At 38.5% G+C, this 27,508-nt stretch overlaps 1 protein-coding gene across 1 annotated transcript; it reads left to right on the forward strand.

The window, feature by feature from the left end:
* Positions 1 to 26,729, forward strand: RNF182 (ring finger protein 182). Its single transcript, XM_005525262.2, has 3 exons — positions 1 to 105; positions 20,406 to 20,486; positions 25,787 to 26,729. Exon 3 carries the CDS (start codon positions 25,992 to 25,994, stop codon positions 26,727 to 26,729), a length of 738 nt encoding a protein of 245 aa, XP_005525319.1. The 5' UTR covers positions 1 to 105; positions 20,406 to 20,486; positions 25,787 to 25,991.
* Positions 26,730 to 27,508: the final 779 nt, after the last annotated feature.

Here is a 27,508-nt window from a genome sequence, read left to right on the forward strand (position 1 = left end):
TAGCGACGGCGCTGAGCCGCGGCTCTTCCGAGTAGTAACAAAGCCGGCCGCCCGCTGCCGCGCCGGGGCTGCGGGGGGAAGCGGCTGCCGAGGACACCCGGACAGGTACGGAGCGAGGCCATGCCCGCCCCCGGCCGGGGGGTGCTGCTGCCGGGGGACAGGGGCTCCCCGCGGGCCGCGGGGAAAGGGGGAGGCGTCCGTCCGTCCGCCCGCCCGCCCGTCCGTCCGTCCGTCCGTCCGTCCTTCCGTGCGCTCGCCCCTGGGGCAGCCGATGCACAGCGGGGAGGGCTGCGGGCTGCAGGTGCGCTCAGGGTGCCCCTTCCCGACCTGTCCCCGGCACGGCCGCGGGCACCGGGACGGGGCGGCTGCCCCCGCCTTCACTCCGCGTTCCCCCCGCCTTCGTTCCCCCCGTCTGCCGGGGCGGCGGCACGGGCGGGCTCCGCGCCCCGGGCGGCAACCGGTGAGCTCGGCTGGCCCCTCTCCGCCGGGCACAGCGCTGCTCCTCGTCCCTTACGGGTACCCCTTCACAGTAATACTAATAATTTCGCTGTTGTTATAAAAAATATGACCCCCTGGAAATTTTGGGGTTACAGAGTTTCGTTTCTTCAGCTTTATAAAGTAATGATGGATAGGGTAATAGCCTTAAAATGCGCTACTTTCTTTTTAAAATATAAAAATCTAAAGGATTGGTGTTGCAGGGTAAACAAGACAATTACTGCTTGTTTTCAGGAGTAAGTGTACCGAAAGATTTTAGGTAAAATGAGTCTAGCTTTCCAAGTCGGAAGGCTAAGATGGTAGAGGTGATAAACGTTTGCTTATCTCGGGCTGCCAAGGTTAGGCAAGAATAAGTCGTCCTCACCTCCTGAGATACTAATGTCAGTGAGTGGATGGGAAGGTCATTAGCAGGTCATTAGCCTGAGCAATGCTTGTGGTGGCTGTAATCAATAACATCCGAATGGTAGTGGCTGTGTGAATAGACATGGATTTCTGCAGAAGTTTAAAATTCAAAGGAACTTCCTGATGATAAGAGAAGGCTGACCCCGCATGGTGAGGTCCTAGGGAGCAGTCATTGTGCTTCATTGCTGAGTGATTTAGGAAATAAACGAGATCCTGGGCCAAAGCAAAATTGTGCTGTGACATGTATGCAGCCCGCAGCACGTTCAAGATGGGAATCTTCCTGGCTGTGAACAAGGGGAAAAAGGGAAATAGTACCTGAGAGGAGGACACTGACTGAGGACATAGTTATTGAGTCGGTGGACAAGAACTGACATTTTAAGAAAGATGTCATCTAAATATCAGATCATTTGAGATTGAAAACAGTATACATAATGTAATATCAGGGTTTCAAAACTCAAAGGCTAAGCATTGATTGGAAGAAGTTTGAGAAGTGTATATAAATGAAATGCTGAGTGAAAAGTGGAGCTACCATTAAGCAAATGATGTGAAAACAGTGTAAAGAGAAGATACAGTTCTTCAGCAATCATGAATACAAGCAGAAAAGAAAATGGAGACAGACTTCTCTTGTAAGAGATATATAAATAAAATGAAGTTTTAAATGAGTGTTGATCAAGTTTCAACTTTCCTCAATATAACATTTAAATCAGTAGTATCATAACAACATGTGACGTGGAATTCTATTTTTTTTAGAAACAGAGAAAAAAAAAAAAAGAGTGGAATTTCTTAGATATGTTGATTGCAGTGATTTGCCCAGTGTTTCTAAGTGCTTGTCCTTCTCTTTCAAAAGTGTCACAACAGTTGTTTTGTTGAAAGAGTTATAACCTTCTGAATGACCTCTGTTTTTCATGCAACGCTGGAAAGCAAACTCTTGAGTTCATAAAATGTGTAAAAATGTAGACCTCAGATTAGTTTAGTGTGATGGAAAATAGCATTTCAAGACCACACTGTGGGCGATCTGAAATTGAATGTACTTTGATGGGCTGTGCATAATAAGGGCTTAGACACTTCTACCCCCTTAACTCCATGGCAGAGAATGAGAAGCAATAGAACTCAATATCTTGCCTTAAAAGTGAAAGGGATAAGCAAAATATTTATGGTTTTGCTGCCTTGTGACATTTCAGTCCCGAAATTGTTCCTTGTGGAACAATTACAAACTCTGCTAGCCAAAGTTTATCGAGGGACAAAATGTAGTAGTTGAGGCAGTACCAGGAAAGAATGCAGTAGTTCAGTATAGGTAATACACCCCATAATATAGCCTGACATGCATAAGAGCTACTCGTGGTCAACAGTTCGAGCAATTAGATCACAGTCTCTCAGACTGTCATTTCACCTCTTTCTGGTGCTCCTCAGTCCAGACTAGGTTTATAGAAAACCTGTTGGCAAATTTTTTTTTAAAGCATCATCTAAAGCTGTGCACTCTGTGTGTTGATATAAGGCCACTGCAGCAGCCTGCTTGCCATTATTCCTCTTGCAGTGTTCAGTCTTAACATTTTTATCTATATCCTAGTTTGATGACTTGCCATTAAATATTTTTTCCTGGAGATGTACATGTGCTTGCTGTAGCCAGCAACTTTTTAAAGTATACAGGGACACTTATCACCTGCTGCCTGGAGGCTGTGATTTCAGTCCTTCCTGCAAGGTTGCTAAGGAGTACTAGGGATCCTTGGAGAGCAAAGCTCAGGAAATTCTCCTGTGGCCTTTGCACAAATTGTGTGCTGAAGCATTGCCTGTCCAATATAAACTACTGTTCTGACAGTAATATAGTATGGCCAGATGTGTACCTTATGCATCACGCTGTAACATAAGATAATTGTGACTTTCTACTGAAAACAAAACATCTGCAAGCGTGAAAGTGCTGTGATAAGCTGCAAAGAGCTCAGGCCTCTTCAAAATGCATCTTAGGTTTAAAATTAATTTGCAAAGACAAATCAAGAAGTACAAGATGTGAAGCTTTTAACCTACTACAGCTCTACACTTTTTAAAATCAAATCCTGTGTGTTTCGTTCAGATTGTTTTTTCCTGTAGAGATGATGCAGCACAGCATTTTAGGCACAATAAGTGACACAGCTCACGTACCTTTCCTTTTCCCATTTTATCTTTTCCACCATCAAAGAGTGGACACAAACATTCAGTACAAGCTGAAATAACTTAGCAGCACTTTAAGTTTAGTCCAGATAGCATGAAAACCTGAGATGTTTAGATGATCTCTAAAGCATTGAGCAGAGACTTCAAATCCATTTAGGTTCTGTCTGTTCTCTCTTGCCATTTGCAAGAAATTTAGCCAAAGTGTTACAAAGCTGTAGTTCTCTAAAAGACTCAGGTTCACAAATGTTTTGTAGATATATTTTTAATTTTGAAGGTAACATCTATAAAGATTACCACCACTGGTGGTAGTTCAGAAATTGGAGAAAGGTATCGGGACAGATTGTCTTATCTCTCAGCTTTCCTACTTCAACTTGGAATTGCCCAAGTTATTTTCAGAAAGGTGGCCTAGAAAGAAAGGGTTGTAACAATCTGGTTTTGAGAATAACTGTAAGGAAACCTGGCTGTGTATGGGGCTGTAGTGAGAAAGAAGGTGGGGGCTGATGTGCAGCCCATGGTGCAGACATAGCCCTGGAGTCAATGGGCATGGTGGGAAGTTATCTGGGACTGGTACAAGGAGTCAGGTTGAGACGGGACTCAGAGTGGGACAGGGTGGTGGAGACCCAGCCAGGAAAATCTGATATTAGACTGTGTTCTCAGGCCTGAAGGCTTCTTTTAGACCCCCTTTTGTAAGCCTTCAAGGCTGTATTGGCAATATCCATGGCAGAAGGTGTTGGTCAGGAAACCCAAACCTTTCCATAATAGTTTCAGGGCAGGTGTTGTTCCAGGCAGGGGAACTGATCTTGGCAGGCAGCGCATGGCAAAGAAAGAAGACTCCCATTTCAGATGGATAGCCAGTCTGTACTCAGGCAGGAGATGTTCTCCTGTGAACAGAAAGAAAATATTCCCTCCTTGGTGACTCACAAGCAGTGACCTGATCAGAGTCTGCTTGAAAAAGCATCTGACCTTGAAGCTTCTGCTGTGGAACAGCTTTATGTGAAAGTATGGCTTGACCACTGAGGAGCTACACTGCAAGTGTTTACCAAGAACCTGCAGATGCCATTTGCCTCCCAATACATGATGGGGGACCTGGAATATTTCCTCAGAAGTATTCTCTGTGAAAAACCAGTAAGCTCAAAACTCAAGCTGATACTGGCTTTCCACTCTTTAAACAATTCTATGAGTAAGTCTCAAAAAAAAAGCTTTAAAAGGCTTACCAGTGCTTCTACCAATATTGAAAATATTTAGTTTTTATTTAGCTAGAATTTTATAAACATCTTAAGCAGAAATTTCGAGTACTGTTTGAATCACCAGGTGGAACGTTGTATAACGTGTGTGTAATGAGGGCTTTTATCTTCCTGTATCTTTCAGTTCACTGAATTACATTTCTATGCTGTTAAAGTGACAGCTAAATGAAAGTCAAAAAAATAAACAGTGCTGTGTTTGGTGCTAGGTTCAAATGGCACAATGAGTGAATTGCAGGGCCACAAATTATACAATGAGAATAGACCAAAAATTTCACTAAATAACTGCCAACTATACTGTGAACTCAGTGAAGCTTCCTGTGGAAGAAGATCATGAGTTACTGTATGACTAAAACTGTATTGTAATGTATATATTCAGTGGAATGCTGAAGTTTTGTAATGCTCTAATACTTGGATTTGCTTTCACTATATTACAGACATTTTACTGTATCCACTGAATCAAAGAGCACTTTTGTAGCTGATGCTTATTCTTTATAATCAAGTTGCCTCTCATTCTTTGACAAACTAAACAGATTGAGCTCTTTTAAGCTTTCCCTTGAAGGAGATTTATTCACCTCCTGAATATTTTTTTTGTGACTATCTCATTGTTCCTGTGAGAAACTGTGCAAACCGTTCAAAATCCTATATAGATTGTGAACATAGTGACTGTGCAGCATATCTTAGTTTGAGTCTCACCACAGTCCACACCACATTACTCAGGTAATGGTATCTCAGCTGTGTTTTCCTCCTTACCTATCCCATATTGCTAAATTCACGTTGCAAAGATCTCACTCAGATTATTATTTGTCTCTGTGACTTCTCTGTGTCTCTGCTCATTACAGGGGGGTTGGACTAGAGGTAGTCCAACCTTTAAAAGTTCATTCCAACCAAAACTGTTCCAATCAATGATTATGTATTCACAGTGTGAATTAGGTATCCAGTTTACCTGAGTAGTCACAGCTTTTTCTACAGTAATCTGATACACTAATAATACAACTAGCAAGTACTTCAGTATTTAAGAGAAGAGCGCTTTTTTTTGTGTTAATTTCTCATTTTATTTGTATCACTTGAGCAAAGTTAGGTGGAAATGCTCTCTGTGCTTTTCAAGATTCTAATGTATTTCTCCGTTCTTCTCTGCCATCACCATGCCAGACCTAAAGTTGTCTTTTCCTTCTAATAGGCCTCTGAGTTAAGTCCCTGATGTTTGTGCTATTAAATTAAAGGTTGACACCTTGAATAACACCTCTTAAGTAAATGGAAATGAAATATGATCTTACTAGTCAGATCTATCTATAAAGACAAACAGGGAGAGCGTCTTCTGACAGTATTTACAGTCAAGATTATAGGAATGGGTCACTGCTAATTTAAAGATCAGCTAACAATGAAAAATTTCATTTCTGGCTCTCCCTGTCTTCTAAAAATTAGGAACAAGTATCTATCCAGTAATATAAAAACTGCCCTCTTTATATTCTAAGTTTTTCTTAGCCTGAAATATCAACCTTAATCTTAAAATGCCATGTCTTCCATAGGACAAAGAGAGAACAGAAAGCATACCAACGATGAATCATCTGTTTTTGTTATCAGTCATTCAGACCCTTTGGTGATGGATGGGTGAATAGATTGAGCCTAGAGCTGTAAGCCAGCTTGGCAGCTGGCAGGTAAGTCCCTGGAAGCTCACCAAAATGCCTTCTCAAGCACCACACTTCTGTTTGACTTGTTGTAATTAGCCAAATCATATCCTAGAATATAAATATCCTCTTGACACAATAGGATCACACTTAACCATACATCTACTTGCAGTAAAACTTAAGCATGAAGAGATTGTACCTGTAGGTACAATCTGGTAGGGCTCTGAAGAAGGATGCTTTTTTGGATAGGGAAACAGAGAAACAGTCTTACAAGACTTGGAAAGAGCAAGTCAGAACTGAAAATGAATGGGGTGAGTGTGATGTAAAGGTGAAGTAATAATTTTGCATATTGATAAACCCACAAAAATCCCAAGTGAACTAAGTTTCCAGTAAATTTTGTCATTTGCTTCTTAAGGAGTAATGAAACTTTCTTACATGATGACTGCTTTGCCCAACTATGCCACCTGGCAGGGAAGTTAAAAACATTTTATAAGCCTGGAGTGGAGAAGCACTGAGTGCAGTGGTGTCTCCCTTCCTTCCCCGGTATACCTCCCAAGACAGCTTGTTCCAAAGCAGTGTGCTGTGCTAATGGCAACATTTGCATTAAGATTCTTTTTATGAATTTATTGTAACATGGCCATAACATATGCTTTATGCTGAAGTGTGGTTTTTAGACTCTAAGGATAGTTCTCTGTGTGTTCATCAGTGTAAATGTAAGGCTTCAGTAATGCATATTGACAGAGATTCATTAAAATATGAATTCTCATTGACTTTGTGACTGAGAGGAGGGAGGAATGGCAAAAAAATACATAGAAACTTTCTGAGGTGGCTCTTTTAAGTGCAGTTTTGATAGTCAGATATGGCTATGAATAGATTGAACAGCCTTCTGAACTTTACGCCCTTTTAAAAAATGAGCGGCCTTCCTATTTTCTGTTTCAGTAAAGTAAAATTATTCATTAAGAGAAATGTCAGTTGTGTCAGTCTTATAATTAATTTTCAGTTTTAATGACATTGACAGGATGCTTCACTCACTGTTTGTGATTTATACAGATAACTCATATAGTGCATGTGTGTGTATTTGAAATTCTGTAGGTATCTTGAGAGGGTAACAGCTTTTCTCTAGTTCTAGAACACACGTGCATTCACACACATTTATACACGGTACCTTCTCAAGGTAGGTACAGTATTTTAAATTATGCATATCTATGGACATGTATATTTATATTTGCCAGACAGAACAAGCCTATAAATTGACATAATAGATACAGGTGTGTAAATTTTCTGCATTCAGTAATGCAGATTACTTTACAGACACGTTCATCCATGTAACCTTTTGTTTGTCTTTTGCTCAAGGAAGAGAAACAATTTCACACAGTATGATCAGTGAAGTGCAGGTGTGGACATAATTCTATGCAGGTGTCCAAACCAGAATTATCTGTCCACTGACTATAAAATAATAACTTGTAATAAACAATCCCCCTGCATATTTGATGCCTCCTCCTCCTTTTTACTGTATTACTCTGCACTTCGTTCATTAGCAGTGTTACGTCTTCATGCTTAGCTTTTTCCCTCTTTTATTTCGCTTACAATCTTATCTGTCTACAAGCAAGAAAGCCAACCTCATTGGAACAGAGATTTTTCTTTTTAAAGTTGTTTCAGAGAGTTACCCTATATGTTTTATTTTGCTGCTTACACATTTGCAATGTCAGTCAAAGCACAGATAAAGAGCAAAAAGAGGCATGAAATAATGCTAGGAGAAATAGTAAATACTGGGAAATGAAAAAATCTACAATGATCAGCACATGGCTGTCTGTATTGAAAAGTAAGGCTCATATCGCTCCATCTCTGCTGGCCCAGAGCTCCTTTGATCATGTTTGATGAGTTGCATTGGTCTGGGAATGTTTGAAGGGTTGATATGGGTGGGCTTCAATCAACATTGCTTTTATGTTTGTATATTCATAAAATTTAAAATTCAAATGTGTATGTGTGTTTTATAGTAATGCAGATAGCTGATGGATTGGATTCATTATTTGCTGTTAAAACATTAGCAACAACTTTCATGGACGAGACACAGTAACACAGATTTTTCTGTGCAAAACATAGTGTCTAAACAGACAGAAATGCAACAAGTAGGGTATGTCAGAAAATTCCAAAGAAGGAGATAATAGTATTTGGCATCAGTTTTGGAGTGGTTTGCTGTGTTTTGCGGGGGTTTTTGTTTGTTTTGGCTTGTGCTTTTTTATGGTGGGGAAGATGGATGCTAAGGGTCTTTCAGGAAGAAATATTAATTATGAGTGGGATTTCTGCACTGGCATGTGGATGAGAGGAAATTTCTGCCCTGGCAGTATGCCTGTTAAAATACCTAATTTTGCATTACCAGACACACTGCAATGCTTATATCAAATTTTCTAGAGAATACACTGGAGGAGTGTGGAGTGCTCAGACAATAGGAAAAGCCTGAAAGACTTGTAGGAAAAAGAAATCAAACTGAGCCCATATATTGCAAGATCATATTGTTCTGAGAGAAGAAACAAATCTTGGTTAAAGCAATTTCATCAGCATTCATAGCACTAAGCAGTGGCCCAGTTCCTGTGCTGCCAGCTCCAGAACTGACGTCATCTGTCCACCATGACATACTGGACCACTCAGACTGGCACACAAATACTGAGCAGCTGCCTCACACAAATCCAGTTGCATATCTCTAGCAAAAGAAAGACTCTAGTCAGAGATATGAATAGTTATTCACCCATCTGCAAAAAGAAATGCAGTGTGCTAGGCAGCAAACAGCAAGCATCATACGTTCACTGATGAGCAAAGTGATAATGGGGAAGCCAGAGAGAATTGTGTTGATAGGAAATGGATAAATATTGGGGGTCTGTTCAGCTCAACTCTCTTGTTCCAGGGAGGACACTTGACAAAGCTCACATCTTGCATGCAGCTCCAGATGTCTGTGAAATTTGTTGGTTTTTTTTTTTTTCTCTCATTTTTCTGTCTGCTGCAAGTCTGAGAGAAAGGGAACTGAAGTCCTTGGTCTCTGCTCTGCCTCTCGAGAGTGCCAGCTGCCCTGGACAGACTGAAGTTAAGTTGTTGTGTTCCTGCAGCTGGCTTTTAGGCTCTGGGATATGACAAGGCAAGATATGCACAGGTCACAATAAATTTTGGGTTTCTTTCAGTTACACTGGAAGCAGAAAAGGCTGTTGTTAAGGAATAGACAGTATAGAAACATCTTTGATCCCCTGCCTAGACTGAGTGAATTAGCTAAATGGTGAATATCTCGCATTGTTCATCATTGTGGCAGGCCAGAAAGAGCAAACATAATAATTAATACTCAGCATTGTGATAATGCCATTGTGTCCCAGCTATAAATTGTTTAAACGAAGCTTCTCTTTTATTTAAGTAACTCCCTGATAATTCTGTTAAATCTTTCTTTTCTTCAGTCTTGAATCAACTTTTCAATAGAGACATCTTGTATCCTCTGGTGAAGTGGGCTTAAAGCCAGGTGTTTGTATGTGTGTCACTCCCTTTCAAGTACTTATTGTAGAGCACAGCTATGACTGAATTATTTTCTTCAAATATCAGATAAAATTATCCAGCTAAACATTATTGTACACATATTGTATATGTATGATGTATTTTATACTGTACATGTGTAAATTATGTATACGTATATATGTAGATTAAAGCATTAATCTATTAATGTGATAGAGGAAATATAAGAAGATACAAGAAATATATTGAGCTACTTTTCATGGAATCATAGAATGGTTTGGATTGGAGGGGACTTCAGAGATGATCTGGCTCCAACCCTCCTGCCACGGTCAGGGACATTGTCCACTAGACCAGGTTGTTCAAAGACCCATCCAACCTGGCACTGAATTTCCACTTCTTTTTTTTCTGCATTTTCAGAAATGCAGTGTTTTATTCCAGTTGAACAACAGTTACCAGCAGCAATATTCTGTCTGATGTGGTTTCTTTTATGAAGAGATAGTAGTGCTCATTTTCAATGTCAAAATTGCAATTTCAGCTTTTATCTATGCATTTTCCTGAATACATATAGAATGGATTTATAAGTATGGAAGCATAGTGTGTAAAACAACTCACTCTCTCCTTTGTAACACTTGCTGGAAAATGCACTGTGTGTTAGACCTGCTTTTGAAAATGAGAATAATCAAAGATGTAATATGTTATAAGGAAAAATACCTGAAAATGTGAACTTTCCTGTTAAAATATATGCATATAAATGTTATCTTTATTTGGTAGTGCAGTTCACGGGTGGTTGAAATAAAAGTACATTCCTCACTGTGAGTCATTGCCTGGGGGTTTGTGAACTCTCCAGCATCAGGAGGGTTCATAATGCTCAGATGGGCAAAGCCCTCCAGACATGTCTCTGCTTTTGCTGAGAATTATAGTGGGCACCTTGGTGAATATGGGATTGAATGGGTGTAGAAGCACCAAAATAACCATGCAAGAAGGACCGTGAGAATGGCACCCAGAGGAGGTCATCAAGATAACAGCGCACATCTAGTGACCTTCCAAGGACACCCACTTCAGGAGACAGGTCAATGAGTAAAGCCTGATGACTCACAGAAGTGGGTGGCAAGAATAGAGTGTTTGCTGTTGCCTAAAGACAACAGAAAAGCACATCCAGCAGCAGCAGGTGTTTGCCAGCCTAAAAAGAAATGAGGATGAGGCATGTCCTGGTCACCATGTCATTGCAAGGATTGTATTTCCATTATCAATGCTGAACAGACTTTTGGTTCCCTGTGTCTCAGTGCTTGTGAGTGCATGGATTGGACTGCAATCAGCAGCCTCCCATTAGGTAAGATCTCACACTGAGCTCTTCTAAGTTCTTGGTACACAGTGCTGCAATATTGTCTTCCAGGATGTGAGGCTTAAACCATGTGATTTCCAGAGGTTCCTTCCAATGTAAATTGTTCTGTAAATCTGTCACTTGAAAGCAGGCATATGTTCTATGAACTTCACTGCACAGGTGCTAAGATTAGTATGGTATAGGTTTGTGGTAATTTCTTAAATCTTACACTTTTATCTTCATTTATTTGAACTACCCATGTTTTGTTTTTTAAAAATGGCTTTAAGTCCCCTAGGTAAAAAAAAAAAGAAAAAAAAAGGCATTTCTGAGCATAAAAAATAGTTTTAAATAATCCTGCACTTGAAAAAAAAAATTCATTCAGTGTATCTTTCTGATCAGAAGGCTGTAAACCTCTGAACTTCAGGGACCTGGGATTGAAATGTCATCTCAGTTGTTGGCTGAGACAGGATCAATCACAAACAATGAGGATTATGTATCCACTTAAAAAAAAAAATACAGTGCCCAGACTGAACTGTCCAATTTGCAGACCTCATCTTGTCGCATTCTTTATGGTGCTAAGCTGATTGTATGAGGCTGGAGCCACAAGTAATCTCTCTCATTCAGCTCTGCTGCAATGTTGCTGGACATACAGAATGAAGGCATGTTGCTCAAAATCATGCATATCTGTCAGCTCTAGCTCAGGCCAAGAGTTGTGCTTTTGGTTGGCTACTTGTCTGACAAAACACAGTTTCTTTAAAAATACCAAGGATCTGTTGTGAACCCCACCAAACTTAACCTTTAGTAGGATCCTCTGTTAAATGAACAGAGCCATTTGTCACGGTTGTGACAATAAAACAGCTTTCTCCTGAACTTTGCTATTTCACTGTAGCTATTTTACTGTTTTCAGTATCAAAATGAGTGCTACATTTTGATCCCAAATACTTTTGTGTTCTATCATTCTATTACTATTTATCCCATTCATTCTCATCAGTGTGGTGGACAACAGAAGGTATATTCCATTACTCCATTTCTTTTCATATTCAGATTACTACCAAATTTTTATATCATCTGTTCTTGTATAACACACATTTTCCTCACCTCCCACCTCTGTCTGTGCCTTAATACTTTTAAAATTTGATTTCTGTCACTTGTAACATATGCCTTGTAACCTACACTTTCCTAGACGCCTTGACACTTCCATTGCTTCACTTCCTCTTACCTAACCCCCTTGTCCCTTTTTCTGGCCATCTTCCTAAAGTGTATAATTTTGCTTCTTTGAAATCCCCCACAAATTCACCAAACTTGGTTTTATTCCACTCAGTCCTTCTCCCCCTGTACGTGCTTCCTGCTGTGTTTCCTTAGTGTGCTGATTTAGAAAGCTTTTTCCTAAATTTTCTTTGCTTGCACTTAGCCCTCTCTGTCCACTCCCTACAGCAAAGTCTTTCCAGTTCATCATACTGCTGCTCTCTTTTCTCTGATTCACAACTCTCCTCTGTAAGGATCCCAAGACTCTCAGGTAACAATCTTATAAATTGTGTTCTGTGATCAGTTGCACTCAGGCAACATCAATAACACAATGGAGTTGAGCCCAGTGGCTTTGTACAAGTATAAGCAAGAGAGAAAAGATAGTGAGCATTTACTTTGAAGGTCCTTTTTTGCTCCATTCAGATCTTATGCTTAATGATGTGGTTATTAAGGTGTTGCTGTAAGATGCCTTTATAGGCTTTAAAGACAAATATAATGTGTAGTGCTTTAGGTTGTTTCTCCTGAGAAGCCGAGTTAAAATCTTACCGTGTGAAATCCTTAAGGATTGCTATGGATGGTGAGTGGGATTTCAAGTTCTTTCATAACCCCTGGTGTAATAAGCCAGTGGTTTCACCTGGTATGCTCATAGACTATGAGACACATCTGAGCCTGCAGTGTCTCCTTTGGACGTGATACTGAATCTGTGTGAGTGTATCAAATACTTCATTCACATAATGTTCGATCAGTAAGTCCTTCAGACTTGATATCCTGCCAATGGGGCTGCCACAATTCGTGTATTCATAAACAGTGCCCTTGAGATCTTGTCTGCTCCTTTCTGCACAACCCAGTGTATTAAAAGAACTTATCTTTTTGGGGAAGGGAACAGTATCCTGTGGTTTTTATGAATGACTAGATGCCATCATAGTTGTTTACTGATGATGTTCCCTGGTTGGAGTTATATATTATGAAGCACAGTTGTTTCCAAGATTTAATAATGTGACAAATTTATTTTCTTCGTCAGTAGCAGAGCCAAGGAGAAATTAATGGTTGTTTGTGTCAGTTCTCTAGTCAATTCAGTATGACTTTTGCCTTAGCAGGGATTACAGATTTAGGAGGCAATAAATGAGGCAGTAACAAATATTAAAAATGTCAAAAAGGTATCCTATGAAATAGCAATCAAGAAAAGCATACAGTAGTATAATTCTGCCAGCTTTCTCCCTGTTACCCAAATAAATAAGCATTTTGCCTGAGAAAGGCCTGCATGTGCATCCTAAGAAAATGTTTCCATCCAAGATTTAATTCCTGCTGTCACTTTACAAGCTAAACTTGGTGACAAGTTTTGACAAACAAATCCCTCAAGTAAAGTTTTTCTTAACACATCTTTAGAGCTACAGGCTACCATAAGGAAAGCAAGTGGAAAACTACTTTTTTCTCAAACAAAGGGATTTTTAAGACAAGCCAATGTGATTTGTTGACATATTTGTAAGCGTTGCATCTTGTTTGGTTGAATCACTTTTGATTTATGCAAGAGGATCTTTGTCTAATGAGTTATCCATATGCCGTGTTGTCGTTTTTCTTGTCAAAAGACTTGTGACCACTCTGAGCAAAAAGGAGAGAATGCTTTTATTACCATAAATGCATCTCTGAAAATGCTGTGCAGTGCTTTTGATTTTTTGCAGTTCAGTGGGATCATTGAAAGCTAGAGATTTTGGCATAGACAGCATGATATACTATCACCTTTTGCTGTGGACAAGGAATGCTTCATTAGTAAGACAAAATGGACACTGGGGCTGTCTAGTGAATCTACTTAACATAAAATTCACTGTTGAAGCCGCTACTTCCCCCTCAGTCCACTTCTGACATATGACATATTCCTGTCCATATGTGTTCTGTGAAGCCCACTCAGAAACAGGAGTGTCTCAGGAGGAAAATCATGAAAATTCAAGTTTCTCAAGCCTTCTACTGCAAGTCTTGTCTCTTCAAACACACAAGGTGTTTATGGGCGGGAAAAAACTTTGGAAGGCATCTGTATGGAGGAGCACTGACAGACATTGTGTGAATAGCAACATTTGCATAAACTTTTTAGTAACGGGAGAAGAAAGTCTCCGTTTTCCATGGTTACTGATCCTCAGATATCCAGTTCAAACAGACATATCTTAGAATGACAGGTACAACTTTTGCTGTCTTTTAGGGTATCTCCTATCACATGTCAAAGTGCAGTCTTCTGTAGCTTAATGCTCTACAGCGATAGATTACAGATAGGCAAGATATATTGGCACTGGTTGTAGACAAGGCTCAGCAGATTAACACAGGATGATAGAATGGGAAATGGTACATAAGGTTGGCTGATTCTCCTACAAGCCAGATTCATTTAGCTCCTCCAGAACTACATGTTATTATAGCTAGGTTGGTTCCAGTATGAATCCAGCTCACTTATATCAACGCTGTGCTGCAGCTTGAAGTGTGGATGTACTCACTGTTGCAAAATATATCCACCACAATTACTGAGAAATTCCCCTCAGAGTGCCCTTTCTTTGGGTGCACTTTCTGAAAGAGCCATCCAGAAACAGAGAAGGACAAATATGAGCTCAGAAGCTCTCAAGTAATATTGCAGTCATTTGACTCTGGAGCAGAATTGGATTTTAATCAATTTCACGGAGCATTCTTTCTGTCAAGAGACCAAGCCCAAGGAAAAAGGTATATTTTAACTTGCTGCAAATTATGTGGTTGATGTTTGCAGAGATGTGCAAAAGTCAGATTCACAGTGGATGCTGCCTTTTGCACTGATTATTAGTGCATCAGTTGTTAACTTTCATAAACTTTGGTTTAGTAGGCTAACAAACAGCAGTGTGCTATCCTGGTGCTTCAAACATGGAGCTTTCCATGAAAAAGTAGTAGCATAGAAGATGGCTGATGCTTCTTAGCTTTTGAATAGAGAAAACATCTATATAGGATTTTTTTCCCTAGATCTTCAGTCTTTGCAGGTTATATGCATTCAGCACACCGGAAATGAAATATATGTTATGCCCTAATGTCTAGGTAATGAGTTCACTTCCTAGCACATCTTTCTATTATCACCTTTTGGAAAAGAGACTTACACAGTGGAACATTCAGAAGCCTTATAGTCACTTGCTTAAGTGAAAGCAGAGCAGAGGATATTAGTTGTTTAAAATAGTTTAAAGAAAGCTGTCACTTAAAACATCTGGTATTTTAAAATGTTCCTGGTTATGTTTCTGTTCGATCAAAAAAATCTTTTCTTACTTAATGGAAGGCAAGAAATGTTTTTAATTTCCTGCTTTAGTACATAAGCCTTAGCCAAGCTCATTTGTGATATTGTATAGAAAACCTGATATCCTTGGGAATACTTGCTGAAGAGCTGCTGTGGTGATGTTGGGATTTTTATTACACTAAGTGACATTCATAACCTGTTAGTGTTCTTTTTTCTAGTCTTGTAGTAGATGTTGCAAAATACTTAAAACTAAAATCCCCATTGATTTTAATCAGTTAAGAAAATACCAATACCTGGTCTCACTTATTAATTTACACTAAACTAAATTTATAGGTTAAAAGGGAAGTGTAATGGCTCTCTATGGACTGTGTTGCTTTTTAAACCTTTAGAATTCCATTTTATGTACTTTCTCTCTGTTTTGTGTATTGGTTGGAGTGGTTTGTTTTCTAATTAGTTTAATATACAAGCTGTGTTTCTGAATCTGCCTTTATTACTTCCAGTATTTCTGAAGCAATGCTTTCCTCTCATGCATTTTGTACTTTGAATATGTTCGACTGGCAGGCTTCAAACATGTTAATTTCATTTCATCTTTGAACCATTGTAGCTGCAAGTGACATCAAAATGCTGTAGCTCTGCTCAAAGAAAAGGCAGTTTCATACCCTTCATTGAGTCTGTGAGACTTGAGCAGTATAACTCTTTTGAATGATGGAAAATTTGTCAAGTCCAGGCTGCCCTTGTCCCAGAATAGAATTATGCAGCTCTTGCTGAAACACATTTCCTAAGTGCAGATTTTCCGATGTTTTGCAGGTTCATATTGATCCGACTTAGACCTGATTGGATTATCTCCTGGTGTGGCAGTATATTTCTATCAGAAGCACATGGGAGGGAGATACACTGCATTCTTAACTGGATTCTGATACCTCCTATGAATAAATTGCAGCCTCTTTCTGCTCTTCTTATCCAGTCCAAAGGGGACTGTATATAGAGTCTCAGCCCGTAAGGGTTCTGCCCTTTGCTTGAAATATTCCATTGAGTAGCACTTCAACTCTTTCACTGACAGTTCAGAATGGGTAAAAATAATACCACATTTCACTGCTAAATAACATGTTAAAGCTGAGCAATTCATATCAGTCCCCCTGAAGTTTAATTGCTTTACAAGCATTAATCTGAGTTAAGCAAGTCTCACCAGCAGAACACTCCAGTGATTCTGACATTAGTGGTCTAGCAATTTATGGAGCTCTGACAGTCCCAGATCATCACCAGTAGCTTCAAAGATACTTCCAGACTAATATTTAAAGCTGCTCTTGTTTCACATGATTCCTGTATTCCTTAAAGGAATAGAATAAAAGCTCTGCATATCATATGTCACAAATTAATTTCACTCCTTCCATCTGCTTTTTCAATGCCTGCAATTTTATTTCACGTACCTGTGTCTAGAATGATGTGCGTGCAGTTACTGTTGTTTGCATATTGTGTATCAGTCAGGCCAAATGGAATTTTTCTGCAAACCTTCTGTAAGAGGGCAGTACATGTTGCTGTCAAAGTTAACATCTCCTCACTGACACTTGTCTGTTAGGACCATTCATTTCCCGTGAATGCAGTTGAAGACACACAAGTTTATTGCATGTCAACCACGTCTACTAATATAGTATTTTTTATAGCATCTGAGTGTTTTATGTTTGCTCTTTTTTTAAATACATCAGTAAGATTTTTTTAAAAAAATTGTTGGTTACATTGAAATTCTAGTGCTGATAATGATGTAATAATAGTAGATATAATGATGTCAATTGAGGAGGGATTATATGCCAATTTTGCTGTATTGCTAAAATAAGAATAATCTTTATCCCAGAAATAACTATTTTTAGGTGTGTGCTTTAGGAGAACTAAATTAAATATTTAAATTACACTTTACTGAATCCAGGTTAGAGTATTGTTTCCTCAGACCCCTCTCACTTTTCAGGCTATTGGGACTATTTGCAGCATCAGCTGCTGGTGTTTCAAAAAGGATATGATAGAAGACCAGGTCTGAAAATGTGTTTTGTAAGTGGAAATCTGTATTGGAGTTGGATTATTTTGGTGTAGAGTTTTCAAATATTCTTGTGACTGAAGTAACTGCAGTTGTTTTTTATCATTTCCTTTCTGCGCAGGATAAGGTGCAAATTCTGAGCAGTAGTTAAAGCTACTGAGCAAAAGTAGTTAAAGCAGAGTTACCAAATTTATGTAAAGAATACATAAAATTCAGTAGCAGTACTGCCTTGTGTAATGTCCACCCTTTTTATTTCCTGTGTGCACTATCACCATAAAATAGGTAATATAGTAAAATATTTATATATAGTCATATCCTCAAAAATGTCTGAAACAAAATGTACTAAGTTAAACATACTTGTATTAGGTGGATTTTTCTTAATGACAATAGAAAAAGCAAGAAGTACAGCTTCTTTTCTAGCCTATTCTGGGATTGTTTTCAGCTCCATTAGGACGAAGCTAATACCAAACTTACTTTCTATTAAATCCTCTTTTGAAGGTTAATTGGAACTTACTATAATGCAATAAAATGATTCCCCTGTGTGGAGTGGAATTTCTCACTGAATGATGCAATCAAGATAAATTTTCTGTCATTTTGTCTCATCTGGTCTCTCCCAAATTAACCTAGAAAATATGTCCGAAGAGAGAGAATTCTGTTATATTCTGGGGATGTTACATTTTGAGTATATCAATATCTTATATTAGAAGTAATTTGTATTTAAAAAGCAGAAGTTATTTTCTTGTATTTCTGGAGTTACTTTAATTACTTACATTCAAGCATACAGTAGCAAGCAAAGCAAGGATCTAAAATTCTGTGGTGCTCTCATCATGTGTTCCGAAACCTAATACAAAATCATATTGGCTTTTAATAGTGTCTAATATAAAGATAAATGCTAGACATATCTGTAGGCCATATGATTAAATATTTATGCCTATATTAAGAAATACTGGGAAGCTTTTTATTTATTTATAATTTTGTGTCTTTTCAAGTCATATTCTAGAACCAATGTCCTACAGTCTGTTCAGCTCTCAGAAGAGCTCCTAAAGGGCACAAGCGCTGAAGCAAAAAGCACAACTCTATCTTATTTGATAAAGCTACCAAAACCCACCCTCTCTACCAAAGAGTAGAATGTCTAACCTTTCCCTGAAATAGTAGTAAGGTCTTTTGTGAAATATATATTAACTGGAGCAGATCACTTACCGGTTTCAGAGTCATAAAGAAAAAGCCATTGGCAGGGAGAAAACTGTGCAGGAGAAAATGCCTAAATGGCCCAAGTAAGTAGGTTGTGAAAGAATCAAAAATAATTTTAAAGGAATTAATTCTGTTTAACTAGCATATTTCCAAAATTAAATGTTACTGCTTTAGATAGAAATTTCAAGCCATCTCTTTTTACTTATCGATTTAATCTAATTAAGCCAGTTTAAATCAAGACAGCTAATGAAAGCTCAGATCCTTTGTCCTTTATTAGTTTTATTCTTAAACAGCTACAAAGCAACCCACAACCGTATGTCACATTGAGTAGTCACTTGGCATATTACTATATAAATAGCTCATGAATTCTATATGAGGGAAAATTTCTTCTTAAGAAATATTGGAAGAGGTTTTGTTTTTGCCTACAAGCCTAAATAATAAAACATTTTTTTCTACACCACAGTTGCAGGATTCATATCAAAACTGTAGCAGCCTGTAGCATGAAAGTAAGTAATTGAGAATAGTAGGGTTTCAATAAGGGTTTTATTGTGTATTAAGACCATTTTCCACTACTACCTGACACATAATGTGAGTTATTGGAATAACAAAGAAGAATTACAAATTATATTGTTAATAGGAAATAAGCGTCTGATGATTTTGAGTATGTACAGGCAAAGGATGTAAAAAGTACCCTAAGAGCCTGTGTTGAACACTGAATTAAGTGAACCCTGTTACACTAAAATCTCCTTGCTTACTTAACAGGATGGGGAGGAGGAATAATAATTTTTAAAGAGACTTGTACTTTTTTTTTTTTTAGTATGAGATGGCGCATTAATGTTACATGACTTCTCATACTAAATAATTAGAGACCCATGAATTCCACTTCAACTATGAAAAACTGTAATTTTGTGTGTTTTGCATTTTTGTGACATTATTGTAGAGGATTGAGAGAGATTGAGCAAATAGTCTAAATATTGTAACAATAACTTCTGATAAGAATGCTTTTTTATATTAGTCTCAGCAGTCAATAATACACAATTTTTTGCTGTATATGTTGTGGGGTTTCTCTTTTACGCATACTTGTTGGAGGAATAACCTCATTACCTATGCCATTGAAAACGAAGCTTTTGTGAAAAGAATGGAGGCATTTTTCATAGCAGTTTACACAGCTGACCATAAGCCAAGCATGGATCAGTACATCACATTCTGTAACTCCTGTGCAAAGTCTCGCATTGATTTGAGTTGACAGGGAAATGCCCATTGTTAAAACCCATCCACTGTTAGCAGAAATGTGGCATGAAACAGGTTGAACATGTGATAGCTGCTGGCACTTTGAACATTGTCCATTCAAATGTCAGATTAGTAAAGCAGTCTGGTGTGTTTGTTTTTTGTTTTTTTTTTTTTGCATTGTGCTTAGCACAAGCTGGAAAAATCTAGTGTGATGGGCATTTCCTGCTGAGTCAGAATGCAGCAAAGCTCCTCCAACATGAATGCAGTGGCCCACAGGAGATGGTTGCTTTCTGGTCTTTGCTGGAGAAGAGACTGAACTATGTTTGGAAAAGTAGAAGTGATCAAAGAGCTTCTGTGACATTTGTGAAGGAAAGTATTTCAATATGTTTTTAAAACTCTTCTTTCAGAGTTTATCTCTTCGGATGCTCTGCCTTTAGGTTGGGTTTTTTTTTTTAGTGAATTGCTAACACTTGTGAATATGTGGTTGCTAGAAGAGATAGCACTTCAGAGTGTTTAGCACATAATATTGAAAGAGACTTAAAATCAACAACAGATCTGTAAAGAAAACTGGATTATGTTACAGAAATAATTTTAGTAAATGAGATTTACCCAATATATTTCTCTAAACAGAAATCTCAACATATGGCTATTTCTAACCAAACTAGAGAAGTTGGACTCCTTCCTCTCTTTTAGAGAAAATATACTGAAAAGTCTCCCAGCTGTATCCCTGCTCTTCTAATTTTGTCTCCCTCCTTTCTACCAGCTTTTGCCCATGTGGAGAAGAAAAGGCATTTATTGTGTTCCCTGCAAGTGAACCTTTGCAAGAAGTTCTTTTCTGTGGAAAGTAAGTTTCGCTGTATTTATTTATCTATCTATATTTTTTTTTCCTTCTCTTCTTTCCTAAATATGCTCAGCTTGTATTTAAAGGAAACTTTTTAAACCTTTGAAAATGTCACATGTTGAGTAGGTCCATGGATGATATCTTACAGAAGTTGCTGAGCTCATATATTTGTTTTAGGTCATATGTGAAATATTGGCAAATCCCCTTCACACAAAAAAAAAAAAAAAAAAAAAAAAAAAGAGTGTGAGAGATGAATGATAAAAGATTGGTTTGATGAACTGGGCAAAGATGATCTTCCATTAGGGAGGGGAGGCACAAGTTTCCAATCTAATTTGCCCTGTCAGCATGACTGAGCTCCAATACTGAGAGTTTCATCTACAAGTAATTGCTTCTGGCCTCTCGTAAGAGCACTTTGTCTATGCAGACACTCGTAAGAGCACTTTGTCTATGCAGTGTTTGATAGATGAGTGCAAAGAAGGGCCATAACATGTTGCACAGCCCATTCACCTTTCTTTCCATGCCTGGGAAGAAAGTCTGCAGATCCAGAGCAGTGATTAGGACAAAGCCAATCAAAGTCCAGTGGCCGGTTTGGGCTGATGATCCACTGCACTCTGTCTGGCCATGTGTGGGGTCATGCATAAGGGCTTGCTGTTATTGATTCAGTCTGGTTCTGTGGGTCACCTCCTCTCATCCTCAATGGAAGTAATTCCCCCTGATTCTGGGACTGCCCCCCAGCAGGCACATGGAGCACTGTAGGGACTGCTTGGGACTTCTGCCATCCAGAAGACGCCTCTCTGTCTTCAGCTTTTCTCCCTTTTTAGTGAAAATTTCAAGTAGAGGAGTTCATAAGGTACAGGATGGGTGGCATTGCGATGGAAAGAGAGGGAGTCAGAGCTCAAGCAGCAGCAGGAATGATGGATTCACTCTTGTGGTGCTTAGTCAGGACTCTTGCTTGTCATAGGATGTGCTTGTTCTTGAATAAATTGCAGTGGATACTGTCATCATTGGACATGTCTAGTAGTTTATATTTTGTTCAGAAAGCTGCTGTGTGCTACATAATACTCACGGGAATGAAATGTTCTGCAATTGCATTGTGTTGATCCCATCAGATAGATTCTGTGGAAGACAGGATAGCAGAAGGACTCTAGGTTTTGTAAAAATGAATTCATATGTTAAATGAAAGAATTATTATCTAGGAGAGCTGTTTATCTATGTAAACAATTGTCAGCCTGATTCTTTATTCAGGAAGAGATAAAGCTTTTCAAACACATCACATAGAGTGAGTTCAGGATAGCAAAACATTGAATCATAGAATAATTTGTTTTAGAAAGAATCTCCAGGAAAATCCAGTTCCCTTTGCTCAAAGCAGGGCTCAGTTCCAAGGCAGAGTGGCCTGACCAGAGTTGTATCCAGACAAGGATATCTGTAAGGTTGCAGATTTCATTTACATCAGTCTTAACATGTGTTCAGTGTTTAAATACCTTGTGTACTTTTCTTTTTTTCTAATCTGTAATTGAAATTTCCCTAGTTATAACTTGTGTCTCTTGGTATCAAACAAGCAGGTGAGACAAGTCTAAGTTCAGGTGAAAAACTGTATGTAAGAAGCAGCTTAAAATCATGACAAATACCAGAATTAATAAAAATAAACACAGTGCTTTAGAATTTTCATACTTGATGTGAAAGAGATTAGATTCATCATGACTGCCCCTGGATTTCAAGGTCAAAAAGAACATGCAGGTTGTAGCTCAATATTTAAAATAGCTCAAATATTAATGGAGCACATAACAGGGACATACCTTCTTGTGGCATCATAAAAAAGTGTCTCAAAGAGGAGGATAAAACATGAACACATAGACATGATCTTTTCTTTTTTTTTTTTTTTTTTTCTTTTTCCCTGCATAATATTGCTTTTAACACTCAACAAGTAGAAGTATGTAAATTGTGACATTTTTGGTGAGGGAATAGGATTCACAGGGGCAGTAGTTAACCTCTTCCTTTCTTTAATTCCTTATCCTGCCTGCTGCCAGTAAATTTTCATCTGGGAAGCATGCAAAAGACCAGCTAGAAAATCTTTGATATAGAGCAGAATTTGCTTGAAGGAGTAGCTGGCCATATTTCCCAAGACATGCTTCATCTTCTCAAGAAGTAGGAATAATTTGAAGCCAAATTTCTTTAAAAGCTTCAGTTTCCATATATTTTTAATAAGTCTCTGATCAGAGAACTTTTTAGTGTATGTGATGTATATAATAGCAGGGCAGCATTAATTAAACCCAAAAAAGATAAACTCCTGGCAGTTCCCAAGAGAGAAAAAAGAAGAGCAGGAAAGTGGATATTGAGAAGGAAAAATTTCCATAAGAAATCAGGAAAGCAAAAAAGAGAGAGGAAGCATCTGAAACAACCATAGAGCTGAGAGGGTAAAAAATGCATGAAAAGCATTAAGAGGAGCTAGTGATTACATTTTAATTTTCAAAGGAAAAGATGTATAAATAACAAATAGTAATAAGCAGTATCACACTAAAACATGTAAGGAGAAGCCAAACATCTAAAGTTAGCTGAAGAAAAAACAATCAATAATCTTTTATCAGGTGGATATTTTTTTAGAGACTCTGTGAAGTGAGAAAGATGATGAAAGTCACACTTTCTTGTATAGTACATTAGATTTAAAAAACAGATTGAAAAAAAATTGTACAGTAGCTTATGACACAAACTACAATAGGAGGTTCACTGTGATCTGGAAATTGAGCTAATTATCGCAGTTTAGCAACTGGGACATTGCTAGTCCCAGAGACTTGTTATTCCTTGTATTAATGTCAAATTCTGGCACTTAAAGGTGGTAAAATCAGGAAAACACATTCAATTTGAAAACTGCTTCAAATAGAGGTGGTCCATGTCTGAATAGAATTGGTTGGAAAATGGGTTGGGTTCTGTAAAAAGCCTGGAAATATTAATTACAAGGATAAACACTAAAATATCAAGGTTTTTCAAGGAAATTTTCAGAGAAAGGTCATAATTTTCCATGAGAAGCAGACACATATTTTAGAAGATTTTTGGTTAATCAGGAATCTAGTTTTATGTTGTAGGACAACGTTTGCCAGCAGATTACTAACAGTACCTTGTTAGTAATCCTAATTCACCTCAGATACAGAAGGTAAATGATACCCAAGAAGTGAAAGTCCAAAACCATCACTTTTTTTTGTTTGGCTTCTTAATTATACAGCAGTTCTTTGCCTTCCTGTAGGCTGACATTTCACTTTTTTTGTGGTTTGTTCATCCTTTGGAAAGTTAGCATCTCGTGACATTTATATCTACCTAAAAGTCATCTAGAAGATGATATTTGGAATGAAGTAAAAAGAGTAGTAGAAATTAATAAGGAAGCACACAGTGTAACGAAGGATAAAGGATAAATTGTAAGTTCTGTAAAAGATGTCCTTTTTGAGTCTTAGAAGATGTCTAGCTTGTACACTTTGAAAATTGTGGATGGTCTTATGTTTACTTTGCCTGATACAACATGCCACAAAATTATCCACAGTACAAATAATAAAAAACAACAGTAAGGCAGAGATGAAAACCTTTAGAGCACTAAAGACATAAATTGGAAGAGGCAAGCAAGGAGTTATTGAAGCAATTGAATGGGAAGGGGGCCATGTCTGTAACAATTCTTAGAGAAATGTGTGTGGTTTTTTCACTACGTTGTCATGATTTTTTCATTACCACATTGTCTGATGTTTACATCTTTGTTTTAAAATGCTGGAGGTGAGTTTTACAAATTATGTTGCTTATAGAAATTATATATCCACGTCTCTCATATCTTCTGCTGGATATGCAGCAATGGAAAATATTTAAAGGGCAGTAAGAGCAAGAGGCCCACGAAAGAGACTTCACTGATGGTCAGCAAGTAAAATGTATTGATAGAAGAAGCATGTTGCTTAAAAGAGTTGCTTCCTGCCTTGACCTCAAAAAAAAAAAAAAGAACAAAAATCTGAATGCTAGGAGTGAGTAATAACTTCCTAGTGGAAAGGGAAAGAAATCACATATTTACTAAAACAAATAGTCAAGAAATAAGTTTCTTGAAATAGGCCACTTTTTCATATTCATTGTGCCTAATACTGATAATGCAAGAGGCAGCTGGACACAAGTGCTGACTTTGCCCATCATTTGACTGTGGCCAATTCCTTACTATAGAAATGAAGGGATGAGTTTGAAAACTGGCAAAATGCAATTCTGCCCTTATTTCTGTGAGCATGTGCCTGAATATGGGAGAAGTTTTCATCTTCTGGCAGATAAGAGCTGTTTTTTTAAATGCTGGTGATTATTGATCCCCAGAGCACATAGTCCTGGTTAATGCTTTGTTTATAATAAACGCAGTGTTTCCTGAAGTCATGTTACAAAATATGACAAGACATCTCTTTAAGTGAGGCAGATGTGTCTGGCGGCAAAACCGCAGCCACATATTGAAGGAGACATTTCTTGCAAGCTAAAGAATATTTCTTTTTGTACTCATATGTCCAGCAGCTGGGTGGAGAAAAAGAAATGGGCTGCTCCACAAAGAGAAAAATTAACAACGCCTAATCCAGATTTGACCTAGGTCCCCACATAATTCTTTGCAATAACTCTGGACCTCTTTCATACCCATTCCACTCCCCCAAACTTTTTATTTCCCCAGAGTATCACCAGCTTGCCCTGGGTTGCCCTCCTCTCTGGCTGACCTACAGGCAGCATGCTGCCCATTCAGAGCAGAGGTTGGGGTGTGCTGACTACCCACTGCCCTCCAGGATAAATGGTACTTATTATAAATATCTCTCCTCTACCCAACTGCCAGTGTTCATTTCTTTTTAGCAACTTAATTATCTTTGGTACTGTGGCCCCTCTGCTGATTTGTTTGAAATTGGACAGCAGGTTCACAAGTTAGCAGGGAAGACCAAAAGCTCCAGGTGTCAAGTCTCATTTCCTTGAGAAACCAGAGTTTAAATAAATGGTCACAGATCAGTGATTAGATTGCAGCTTCTGCTGAGAACTTCATGGGCTGAGCCACTCAGAGCTTCAACTCTAAAATAAATCTGTGCAGCATGATGCTAAGTTTCATCAGCATGACTGTTACATAGGCCTCGTATGCCACAGAAAAAAGCAACCTTATAGAGGTAGTTTTAGCAAAGGAAGCTGAGCTTATAAAAAGCAGAACTGGCGTATTTCATTTGCTAAAGCTTTCCCTCTTATTTTCCTCTTTCCCTTTTCTTTTCCCCTTCCCCTTTCTTTTCCTGCTTTTGCCTTTGCTTTCAACAGAAATTGTACTTTGGCTTTTTCAGATGGATGCCTGGCTCAGAGTAAAGGACATGCACTGCACAATCCCTAGCAGAAGTTGAGAATGGATGATGTCTACTGATGCCTTTCGATGAAGTCATCTCCTCTTTTTCTGTTTGAGATGGGTGATAGGAAAATGTTCTAAAATTAGACTGTGACCTCTTCATCCCTTGACTTCTCTTTCCACAAGTCTAAAAACCACCTGAAGAAATGACCACTCAACTACCAGAGGAGTCTGTGGAGACCCAGAGCTCAGATGAGCTTGAGTGCAAGATCTGCTACAACCGCTATAACCTGCGACAGAGAAAACCAAAAGTGCTGGAGTGTTGTCACAGAGTGTGTGCCAAATGCCTTTGCAAGATCATAGACTTTGGTGATTCCCCACAAGGAGTCATAGTGTGCCCGTTTTGCAGGTTTGAAACATGCCTGCCAGATGATGAGGTCAGTAGTCTTCCTGATGACAACAACATCCTTCTGAATTTAGCTTGTGGGGGAAAGGGAAAGAAGTGCCTACCAGACAACCCAACAGAACTGTTGCTGACTCCCAAAAGGTTGGCGTCTCTGGTTAGCCCTTCTCACACCTCTTCTAATTGCCTGGTTATAACAATCATGGAAGTACAAAGAGAAAGTCCCCAGACTCTGAACTCAACCCCCGTGGTGGAATTTTACAGGCCTACAAGTTTTGACTCTGTTGCAACTGTGTCCCACAACTGGACAGTGTGGAACTGCACATCTTTGCTCTTCCAGACCTCGATTCGGGTGCTAGTGTGGTTGCTAGGGTTGTTGTACTTTAGCTCCTTGCCTTTAGGGATTTATTTACTGGTATCCAAGAAAGTCACCCTCGGGGTTGTCTTTGTAAGCCTTGTTCCTTCGAGCCTTGTTATTCTCATGATTTATGGCTTTTGCCAGTGTGTTTGCCATGAAGTTCTAGACTGCATGTCATCTTGATAACAAATACAGTAAAATAAGGTGTATTACCAGATGTGTAGCATAGTTGATTTATCCTGTTTTTGTATTCTTTGTATTCTTATTTATTTTTACTGTCCATCCCACTAAATGGAAGCAGTGGCCCCAGTTACATGGTCCCTTTTTTTCCAACTGAATTTGACCCCCCCCACCCCAAGCTTTTCTTGAGCTAAGAATTGGAAATAAAAATTACATGTTGATTTTGAAGGGCTGAATTTTAGAAAGGGATAAAGCAAAATTGCCAGACTTGGTGCCTGCTGCTTCTGCTGCTGCCACTGTTCAAATGAGTAGGACATTTTCTTTGTATTGGCTAGATCAAGTCAGTTCAGGCTGTAGGATTCACCCAGGAAGAAATTACTGTAGCAGACACCTTCCAGATACAAGTACTGCATCTCTTCACTCAAAGCTTCTCATACTCTGAAATATCTGTTATTTATAATCCATCATAATTTATAGCAAATTAAATCCCTTTATTATTTAATACTGTAAGAAGAATAAAACAAACTACTAATTTTTTTTTGTTCTTGTTATAGCAAAAATATTTGTGGGAAGCCAACATTTTTTTTGAATGTTAAAAACTTTTCTCCAGAACACTTTCCCCAAAGAGAATCCCATTTTTTCTTGTCATACAGTTGCAGCTCACTGTGAAATACTCCTGCTAATGAGTACTTCTGGGGACCCAGCCACATGTTTGCTGTTCTCCAGGTGCACTTACTTCAGTGTACGCACCTTAGGCTTCCCTTTGAGGGTTCAGGGCTCTG

The sequence above is a fragment of the Pseudopodoces humilis genome, chromosome 1 (assembly GCF_049639895.1).
Source record: "Pseudopodoces humilis isolate 2021_Gansu_Grassland_sample_001 chromosome 1, ASM4963989v1, whole genome shotgun sequence".
In the NCBI taxonomy this organism is placed as follows: domain Eukaryota; kingdom Metazoa; phylum Chordata; class Aves; order Passeriformes; family Paridae; genus Pseudopodoces; species Pseudopodoces humilis.

What these genes read in the sequence shown, in the direction of transcription:
- RNF182 (XM_005525262.2), top strand. Translation starts at nt 25,992, where the DNA reads ATGACCACTCAACTACCAGAGGAGTCTGTGGAGACCCAGAGCTCAGAT.